Genomic DNA, 11349 nt, shown 5'->3' with positions numbered 1-11349 from the left:
CATTTCACCATTAAGGTGAATGAATGATAAATTTCTTTGTGTTGTGTTGGTTTTGGTGAGAGGTCATCGTTCATTTGCTCTGTTTTCTGCAGGGTTGAGGTGATGGAGGCCAACTGCTTACCCATCTGTCCCACAGTAGGAGCTTCCCGAGAGCCGTATGGCAGGTTGTGGCAGGTTGTGGCAGGTCCCTGTCATGTGAAATACCTTCATTGGCTATGTCAAGGCGTTTCACACGTTTGCCACCGGAACACACCACACTAGGGGCCGCATGGATAAAACTCTGTGTGCACTCATGACTAAAACCGTGTGCACAAAGGCAGAAATATGCATACGCATTCTTTTCGTGAGATTTATAAAGCGTGCGTACGCACAGTTGTGTTTTATAAATCTCAGTCTAGGCGCAGGCGCACGAGCCTCATTTCCACTCTCACGATTAGCCATGAATGGATGAAGACACACCCTGAACCAGCCGTTTTCCAATGGAATTTATCAATTCAAATCTGTCAATGAAACATACGGGAAATAAAAAGTGCCGTTCCGCCGATTGTGTTTCCCAGAGGAGAGGTTCTCCAGCAGCCAAAACAGCTATCATAACGCACGACGATTACGCATGGCTTTGCGGCTCTTTATACCGTCCATATCATTAATTCATCGCATGAACCTGTAAACAATCGCCGGCAGGGATATCAGAGAAATGTAATCTATGATTAGTTTGTAGCACTCATATCGAAACCGACTTTACGAGGTGCGTCACAACTAAGGATAAAATAAAATTAACAGCAAAATACAATGTATTGTGTTAAGACTACAAAGACACTGCAAAGACAGAGCTCTTGGAGAGATTAGGAAGGCAGTGGGATGCCAGGACACTTCAGAACACTATAACCTAGTTCGTATGAAACAGACTGAGGTGCTCAGTCTTCATCGTGCCCCTTCATTCCCTTCCTTTCCACAAACAAGACCTTGTCGGATCCTTCTCCAAGATGCAGTTCAACTTTGTCTGGTTAAAGAACATTTAAACACAGGCATAAACGAGTCAAGAAACCAAACATAAAATTCAAACATCTTTATATCAACTCCAGCAAAAATACAAAGTTCTTAAAGACGTATCATTCTTGGGATTACCACAAATAAAGCAGTTATTTCTTTCTAATATACAAAATCAAAATATTTAAATAGCAACTGTAAAGAATAAACATGTTCAAGTCTGATATTTGGTGGGCTGTTTTAGATTTGCTAAATTCTTTAGCCTACATGGAGTTCTTAAATAACAATAAAAACATGACAGACATGTTTTGCATTTACAGATGATTTACCCTCTAAAGAGAAATGACCTTAATAAAAAAATAACACTGTGCTAAAAATGGTATTTTTCCTTTGACAATATACTAAAGTCAGTTACTACTGTGGAAGTAAAGAAACTTCACATTATGAGAACATCTGACAGTCAATGACAATAAAAAAATAACAACATAATAATAAAACTGCAATGTACTTTGATACACAACTCAGAAGTGTGACTAGACTACCCCAAAAACTTGATATCCTACTTGTGAATAAATCAAGGGAAGGACTTTATAAGCCTGCAATGTGCCATTAATGCTAGAGGCCATTAACACCGATCACGTGTACACACTTTTCAGGCCTTTGTTGTTCAGAAATATTGTTGCCAAAGTGATACAGAAACCACTGTCCCAAAGTTTTCTCAGATCTCTCTCAGATTTTTCAGAATAGCTTTTTGATGGGCACTAAACGTGCATGCATAGTCTTGAATGGGGTTAGTATTTTCAAAGATCAGGGGCATAAATATAATTCTGGATCTCAGTTGGTAGGAAGGCAACAGCTGCAGAGAGTTGCTAAAATACACCTGCAACTGTCTCCACATTAACAAGACTTTACACATGCAGAAGCAGGTAAAACACTCAAAGAACAATTGAGCATAATGGTCAGAAGTGACTGCAGAGGTACATCAAGATGAAAACTGACCAGAAACGAAATAAAAAATACAAACTTTTGTCATGACACATACAGAACGCACATGTCTGTTTCAACAATTCTGACACTTTTTTTTAAACATCTAATACAACTATAATAAGAACAATTTCATGTTAATGCTCTGGGAAAACAGGTATAGAAAAATAAAACTGTCAGGTATGCCTCAGTCAACATAAAGAATTTACAGATGAAGCATGAGGCACAACCTGCGGAACGGAAACTATTTGCACACACCCTCAGTGAGGCAAATGAATGTTGTCTGCCTCTCCAGTAAATTGAAAGCTGTTACAACTAGAGGACAGGAGTTTTCACATTTAGCAACACATTCTATAACTTTACACTTCATAAATAAGGCACCTGGTCACAACAGTCACATATTCACAATGTTGTGATTGGAAGACAAGCTGGAGATACAAACCGCCTACTTACAAGTAAGTACAAATTTTATCCAAAGCTGACCTTCCTTCTCATATCAAGCTCTCTGAACATTGATATTCTCTGTCATTCAGTAAACGCAGTGCATGCTATTATCGGAAACAATAATTATATACAAAAAATGGCAAAAAAAAAAAGAAACAAAACGGGATGAAGAATGGATTTAATGTCACCATTATAACAGCTGGAAGCTTGACGTTTGTTACTCTTACTTTTAAAATGAGGTTTTGTTATCTCCAGCCGTGTCGTAGAGTGCTGAAACATAAAGCCAAACAGCAAACTACATCAGCTAGACATCATATAGGACTCATATGTAGTCCCTGAACACAGAGCAAACGCTCAGCAAACAATCACATTTGCATTTTCACACCAAAGCTTTACAAAAGCATTAATGAATTTCAAAATCTCTGTTCCTCCTTCACACATTTGCCTACTGAAAAAGGTATCCTCTGAAGAGTTTGGTGAAGACTACAAAATAGATACTTCTGGTCCTTCTGATAAAAAGAAAAAAAAAAAATCACAAAATTCTCTAAATAAAGACGATCTCTCTCTGTCTCTGCAGGTCCATTTTATTTTGAGTGTGATGTCCTGGTGCGCTTAGCTGGGGTCTCTAAAAGCTCCTGAGCTCTCTTTGTTGCACTGCGTGGCAACATGGCTGCCTGACTTCTCTTTGCCAGGGATTTTAAAGCCCCTTTTCTGGTCAATGTGGCTTCCTCAGCTTTCCGGACTGATTTAGGAGATGCATTTTGTGATGTCATTGACTTTTTTGCCCTCTTTGACACAAGACTGGGGCTTCCAGTCAAAGGGACTGCCGCCTCCATTTTTCTCTGGGATCTTGTCAGTACCTGGTCAGGTGACGTTGGAACCTTGACATCCACGCTCTGCTGTGGGGTTTCAACAGCATTCTCGGTACCTTTCATTTCAGCGACTGTACTTTGAGATGATTCCTTTGCTTGCATTTTTGCAGCATTCACTTTACTCACAGTGGGCTTTTCAACTTCTGCTTTCTCTGCTTCAAATAGTTTTTTGTCAGCCTTCCTTTTAGATGTGTCGACAGGATTGTGTTCAGATATTTTAGGAGAACCTAGTCGTTGAGAATATCTCTTTGGCAACTCTTCTTTTCTGGTTGTATATTTTGGAGGTCTACCACTGCCCTGCGCCTTGACCGCCCTTCCTTGAACGGGATGCTTTGTTGCCTTTTTGCCAGCCAGTGTTATCCTTCTCCCCATTTTTGCTGCAGACGCTTTCATTTGTTTACTGACAGGTAGGGCTGATTTCTGTGCCTTCAGAGGTCGTTTCAATTTAGATTTGGAGGCAGACTTTGTGGTAGTCAGCCTTTTCAAATTGTTTGCTTTTAAGCTTTTTGAGGTGTCTTTCAGTCTAACTTTGCTGGTTTGCTGAACCTGCATCTTCTCTCGGATATTAGAGTATTTCCTCAAGATCCTTGCACTGGCTGGATTCTTTGATTTACCAGAAGCTTTCTGGGATTCACCTCTTTGCATACAGGCTTCGGCAGAGGAGTGTGACTTATTAAAAGTCTGAGTAGTACTAGGTAGTTCTCTTCTCTCCTTCCCTTTGACTGCATTTGCCTCTTGTTCCAGTGCTCTGGCAATCAGTTTCTGACTCTTGGGGTTGCTCTTTACAGGAGAGGCAATGGCAAACTTTTTCAAATGTTTCTTTAAGCGCTCTGCCTGTAGGCTTGGAAATACCCCTTGAGAGGTCCCTGAAGCACTAGACGAGCTGTGGAAGCACAGCTGGGTTTCTGAAGGAAGACGTGTATTCACTTTCTTCACAATGACAAGGGACTTTGTTTCTGTTGATTCAAGGAACCAGCGACAAATACTGGTAAGATCAAAGCCTTTCATGAAGAGCATTTGCACTGGTGAGTATCTCTGGTGCTCTGAAGACTTTGGTTTTCGTGCCCTGCGTTTACTTTTCCATATAGCTGCCTGTCTGTCTGCTTTGTTTTTGTATTTTGTCGCTGGCTGACCCTCTTTGTCCATTTGCACCCAGCCTTTCTGCATTTTATCATACCTAATGTTCAAGTTTGTAATTTGTTGTTGGTTTTCTTCACCAGTCAGACTCTCCAAGAATTTGCTAGCACTCTGTTTGAGGGGCTCAGGTCTTGGTGTAATGACAGGGATGGTGGAGCTGTGGGGCAACACGGATGGCACAGGTAATGGAGGGGGTCTCACCTGAGCTTTAGTTATCCTTTCTGGCATTATTCTGATAGGTGAAGCTACATCACTCTGTCTTCCAGCTATAGAAGGAGCACTGGTAGAAGGTGCAGTCAATCTTTGTGATCTCAAAGTCAATTTCTTGTTGTCCAGTGGTGATGACTGAGGAACAGACTGGTGGGACATTTCAGCCTTACTGCTCTCACTCCTCAATGGCATTCTTGTGGGTTTGTCTGGTATGGAAGAACTGCTATCATCTCCACTCGCAGACTTGTCTTCTAAAGATGCTACATTTGGCTTCTGCTGCAAAGCAAAATCATTTGCTTCTGCCTCCTTTCTGAGAGCCCGTTTGCCTCTTAATGGCATATTCTTTGTTTGCATTTCAGTCTTTACGGGACTGTGATTTTCTAATGGACTCGATACCTCACTGCTAAATTGATGCTTCTCATTCTCACTTACAGCCTTTGCAGACCTTAGTTTTTGTTTGGCATCGAAAATACTTTCTACCTCAGTTTTTTGTGTTTCTTCGGAGGATGTCTCTATTGGTTGAGTTTTTTCAATGTTTAATTCCACAGTTGTTTCTGGGACCATGCTGAGTTGGGACTGTTCAGCGGCTGCTGGGGGAGATGACGTGACTAGAGGAGGAGAAGAAACAGGAGGCGGAGAAGGAGGGTCGAGGGAGGGGAGGTGCTCTGTAAATGGAAGGGCATTGGTGGCAGCAGGTTCCAGAGAGGAAATGGAAGTGACAACATTTGAAGAAGGTGGTGATGCTAAAGTTCCAGCTGGCTTCTGGCTGGCTGATCTAAGTTGCCGTTTGGATTCGGTGCTGTGGGGAGAATCAACTGGCTGATCAGAATCCTGATCTCTCTGAACTCTCTTTTGTTTTTGGATTTGTTTGGTCCTTGAGGGGAATTTCGACATTGGGCTTGATGATGTGTCAGAAGATGGTCCTGTCACCTGTGGAATTACAGGTGTACTCTCAATAGATTCTACATGCATGTGTGTTTCAGGTACATGTTTCTCCAAATTCCTGGTTTCAACAGATGAATCAACAGAAGCCTTGTTGGGAACATTCTGACTTGATTTCACTGGGCTTTTAGTAGGTGATGAGCTGCTGTTGCTGTTACTTGATCTACGACGCAGGTTTCTGTCAGATGAAGATATTGGTCTACCATTAACATAGCCCACTATCACTGTTTCTGTTTGTCTTAACCGCTTTGGCAGAGGGACTGAAGCACCTCTTTTTCTACGCCAAGGGGGTAATTCCTTCAAGAGCGTGTCAAGTGTCTTTGTGGACACATCATATTCATTGTCATTATCATCATCTTCGGTCTCTAGAGGTATAACACTGTCAACAGCTTCATCTGTTTTAATTTCTTGCTCTCTCACCATCTCCTCTTCTGCTGAACCTGTGGTGTTGGAACTTTCTGTCTCTCCAAAGTTGTCATAGAGTATTCGTGTCTCTGGCTCAAGTTCCTGATGTTGTTCCTCTTGTATTCTCTCCCTTTCAGTTTCCTCTGTCTCTTCCTCATCTTGATTCAACGGTGATGGGGCACTATTCTGTTGGAGAACGGGCTCACTGCTCTGTATTTTATCCAATGACAGCTGAGACTCAGCTTCCTCTATGGTATTATTCTCCAATGGTTCCTCTATCCTTTCTGATATTACATGCTCAGTATTCTCGTGTATGTCTTCTTGAGGCTCAGCATTATCTTTTTCTGCTTCAAATGGTGCCTGAGCATCACTTTCTTCACTTCCTGTTGTTTTCCCTGAATCTGCAGCTGTATCCTGTTCTACATCTGCGCCCACATCCATTTCTCTGTTCTCTGTTGGAGAGCTTATTGGAGATTGAGGAGCAGACTGCCCTTTGCTCTGACATTGATCTGTCTGACTGGTTTCAACTATAATGTCTACTTCACTGGCTGCTACCTCCACCATATCTCCTGTTCCTGGTATCACCCTCTCATCTGACTCTTCTGTTGACATTTGTTGATTCATTGCCTCCCTGCATGCTCCAGCAAAAGGCATATCCACAGGTGGTACACCTTCAGGCTTTGAAAGTATTTGTTTAGGGGTGACCAATGTGATCAACTCTGGCATTGGATTGGGACAGTTGCCCCTCCCAGCCAACGTACGGACAGTTTTTAACTCCCATATTTCATCTGAATACATATGTCCTCTGGTGCTTTTTCTGGCATTGCGGCGTGGGAGCATGTTGCGCTGCTGTTCCTTAAAACACTCTGTAATTGGTTTGTCAATATAAACAATGTCACAATGGCCGAGATCAGGGTCAACTATTCCCCTAAAAGAGTCCCTGGTCTGATGATCAGAGGATGCTTTCATGGTCTTCCTGGCAGTCCTTGGAGAGTCTGCAGGAAGAGTCACATGATCTGAAAACGGTTTTGCTGGTAGATCTTTGGCATTCCCAAGAGTCTCTCTCTGTCTAGCTTGATGTGTGTGACTAAACTGATTGTGTCTTTTTACAGAGGAGCTTAGTCTAGCACTATGAGTCTCTGTTCTGTTGGATGAATTTGAGTTACCCTGTCTGTCCTCCAAAGTGCCAGAGTCAGATGAAAGAGAGGCTGTGAGCACACATGACAACTTCTTACCAGCAGCAACATTGCTGGTCTTCATGATTTTCATCTTAAGAGGTGCATGATCACCATGACGGTTGTTCTCTGTGTCCACTGGATTAGCAATGGAGGTGAAAACCTGGTTACTCCCTGACCCAGGACTGCGAAGATCCAAAGCAGGGCTAGCAGTAACAGATGTTTTCAGTGAAACTGCAGTGTCTGGAACTTTTTTCATTGCACAACTGCTTGGGATAGAATGGGACATATCCTGGACTTCTGATTTAGGAGTGGATTCACTAGGAAACCTTAGCTCAGAGCATGACTTCTCAGGGGTGAGTGCGCTGGGTTTTGCAGTGGAGTAGGCAGTTCCCTGGATCCCAGAGGTAGAGTTAGAGGTTTGCTGCGTATTGGAGGATGTGAGTGCCTTGACCTCCGTCTGTAGGAAGCTTATGGCATCAACTATCTGTCTCTGATGGTGGGGGCAGAGTTTGGCCATGAACTGTTCCAGTGTTGAGGTGGACTGCAGGTCTTTTGCCTTTGCAACACGCAAGTCTGGAGACTCACTGGGGGAAAAAGAACAAGATAGATGTAACTGAACATTGAGAAGAGGCAAAAAGGATTCATACTATTAATTTGTATGTGATTATTATATTTATGCAGAAAAATGTCCCTTCATCTCTGTAAAGCCCCTGATAAAATTGTCAAAGTTGTGGAATTAAATGTGTGTGTGAAATAATTCACAAATGCATTACAATATTTATCATTGCATATTTATTAGAAGAATAAGTGATTTTAAAAGTGAATCTTCCATCCAGTGAACTTGACCAATTACACTGTTACAGCTAATACATTTTTCTTCTTTGCACAGTGGTGTTTTTTGTTACAGAATACATCAAGAATTTTTTTTCACATGCACAAGACATTTAGTAATGGTGACCCACTTTGTTTAAAACAAGTCACATGTTTATCACTTGAAAGAGCAAATACATTGGGGGCAAATATAGAGTACATCAATTTTGTCAAGTTTTCATGTATTTAATGACTAGTGCAAAGGATAACATTTAAATACAAGTGCTCAACAACTTAACAAATTAACCAGTAAAATAAGAACAGTAGCATGACAATACAGGCGTGGCAGAACAAAATTAGTCATTCTAATACCTGTGAGGTGTTCTTTGTGCCAATGCAAATCTAAATTAGTCAGGTAATTAATTGGGGGGGGGGGGGGGTACTTCTGTATTTTTGGCTTAAGTTGTGTCAGCGAGGTAGGTCTATTACAAAATCCTCCGATACCTTTGGAGCATTTACACTATCACATTATGCCAAAAATATATTTATATTATAATCCGTCTGAAAAGATAATTTTATTTGTTAAAAAAGTCCTTTCTTAGCTACACTGTGGTCTTGTAACAAGGAAATGACCAGACAAATGAAACCACATCTGGATTCCTGAGGTGACCCTTTTAACAAATAGCATGTCACAAAGCTATGTTGAGTGATGAAAAAGAGAAATTGCTTTGCACACAGTGTGCACTGCGGAGCAATACTAGTCAGAAAAAAAATTAAAGTTAAATGTTATGCTAATTATTTAAAACCATCTGATAATAACAAACTTACAATAAATTTGTATACAATAATGCTGCATTGCCAAATACCATGCTACTAATATTTTGACACAGTAAAGCTGACATCTGTAATTTTCCAAATGTTGTCACCTTTGCTACAGCAAAGATTGTGGAAAAGCTAAAATTAAGCATGGTATGAAGGCTCTACTCAGTGTTGTTGGTATCCGGCTAAGTGAAATGTCATAGACCAAGCAGGTAACTTGAATGTGGATTTTTTCAATTTACTTTGTTGAAACAGTTTTAGCAATCTCCACTAAATGCATGGATAGGAGAACAAAATAGTGTTAAAAAACAGTACAGATTTCAGCTTTAAACCACACAGGTTATAATGCAACCTTTGAAGTGGGAAGCATAACACAATACATGTACACTAAGTGAGCAGAGTCTTAGGACTTTCATTGAGATTTTCAGGAACGCAGTTTTAGGATGTTACATGAGCAGTCTTTTAAATAAAATACTTCCTTTTTGAGGCACTGTGAACTAGAGAGAAATGTGTTAAATAAATACCTCATAGTCAACATCTTACCTGCAACTGAGGTTATGTTGATATTCACTGTGTAACAAAGTACAAAAATAAAAAGAGTGAGTGAAAAAGTAAAAACATGTACTTAAGATTTTTTTGGCTCCAAACATAAAATGATTTGTACAGCATTCCAAAATATCTCAATGTAACTTTTAGAGATTAAAAAATACATTTTTGAGATTAGAAAATAACCTTTGCTGCAAGTGGAACCTGACCTTTTTATTTATTTATTTGTTTGTTTGTTTTTTTGCTAAGCTCATTAACTTCACATCCCTGCTGGTAAGGTCTAAAGAGTTCAAGAGGAGTACCTGAATAAAGAGTGGTAAGTGTTTCATCCCTGAGGGTTTCGCTCTCTGTTTCACTTAGCAATAGCGTTGCAGTGAGGAACTGACACAAAGTACATGCCTTTTTCTTACAGAGGAGTAAAATAACTGATCTAAAAAGCAGAAGCAAACCAAATTATACTTCAATTCCACAACATTTCACAAGCACACAAACATTGATGTGTTAACTCATCTATGATGTTCATCTGTACATTAGGTATATAAATATTCTGGCAAATATGGACTCTGAGGGTATTTTATCATACATTAACCATTACCCACATTTTCAACTGGTTTTGAGATATTTCGGGTTCAAAGTTCATCTCCTTGACACATTGTTTACTTGACAGTAATTACACCTACAACACTCCAGTATTTTCCATTAAACAATCTCAAAAAGATAAACTTCACCATATACAACTAACTTCCCATTGTCATATTTGATTTAGTCCAATCATGCAAAATACACCCAGTGTCATTCTGTTATACACTGTAAATGTTAAATCAAATATACAAAATCTGTACATATTTTTTTATGGACAGGGACACTCTTTAGTCATTTGAAGAGCAACACTGTTGGCAGCTGGGTAATCCTGTCAGTTCACAAAGACTTTTGCCCTGTACATTGTATTTACCAAACAAAAGCAAACAATACCCAACTTGTGCAAGTGTGAAGTAAAGGACAATCTTCAATGTCTTCCCTTCACATCTATCATGTAAGACAGTTTAATATACCTTTTTAAGCATTATATACTTATGTGTCTATAAACACTTATGCAAATAATGTTTTGTTTTATTAAAGCCATTTACATTCATGGTTACTTAAGTGATGACAAAACTATTAATTAATAAATATTGATTAATAAATACTGCATTTACAAAATAACTCCTCCCCAAACATATAATCAGTTTGCGCAGGTATGTAAGGGAAGGTAAACCATTTTAAGAACAAAACAGTTCCTAAATAAAAAAAAAAAATTAAAAAAAATCAGAAATGCTCTTATCATCAGTTGTCTCAACAAAGAGCACCTACACTTCCTCCTTCCCCCATCCCAAAAATAAAACAAATTATAGAACATTAAATAGATCAGGGTGCAATTCACTACAGAGATACACTTAGATATTTACATGTGGTGAATCTTTTTGACAGATTTTCTACTGTCATCTCCATGACAACTGGTCTTGTAAGCTACTTGCCTTTACTGAAAGCTTTCTAGAATAAACTGTGTTGGGTGCATGAGAAATTGCTACATAAAAACAGCTATGAGAACAGTAAACTGTGATATGGATTTTCCAGATGAGGTAGTCGACCATTAGATTTGCTACGATAAACAATGTGAACATGTCTTACCTATCAATAAACACTAAGCACTTGTATGTCTTTAATGTATTCATTAAGATGCATTAGACACTGAATGAGAAAATAAAGCATGATTTTGAGTAATGCTGGATGATTGTCAATGCAAGAATAATTTAATTAATGAAAATGAATTAGTGAATAGATTTTACTATTTGAAGCAATGGTTTTGTTTTGTTTTTTCAACCTATATAAGCAAAGTTATTCCAACATTTTGTGAATATGTGTAAAATTGTTGATTATTAATGTTGATTAGGAGCAAAGGTTTGAGGCATCAACCTCATTAATGGTTAACCAGATGAAAAATAATGAACATTTTGAACTTGGAGTGTGAAGGAATG

The 11349-nt window shown here is 39.4% G+C and overlaps 1 protein-coding gene across 1 annotated transcript in view; it reads right to left on the bottom strand.

Moving 5' to 3' along the window:
* Positions 1–1051: 1051 nt before the first annotated feature.
* LOC121911446 (ligand-dependent corepressor-like) overlaps positions 1052–11349 on the bottom strand; it is a 29669-nt gene continuing 19371 nt past the window's right edge. Inside the window, exon 7 of the mRNA XM_042432932.1 lies at positions 1052–7743. Within this exon, the coding sequence (XP_042288866.1) occupies positions 3000–7743 (4744 nt within the window). The 3' untranslated portion in view covers positions 1052–2999. The remainder of the gene's footprint in view (positions 7744–11349) is intronic.

This window comes from Thunnus maccoyii, chromosome 14 (assembly GCF_910596095.1).
Source record: "Thunnus maccoyii chromosome 14, fThuMac1.1, whole genome shotgun sequence".
Taxonomy (NCBI): Eukaryota; Metazoa; Chordata; class Actinopteri; order Scombriformes; family Scombridae; genus Thunnus; species Thunnus maccoyii.
This window is presented reverse-complemented; position numbering and strand designations above follow the sequence as displayed.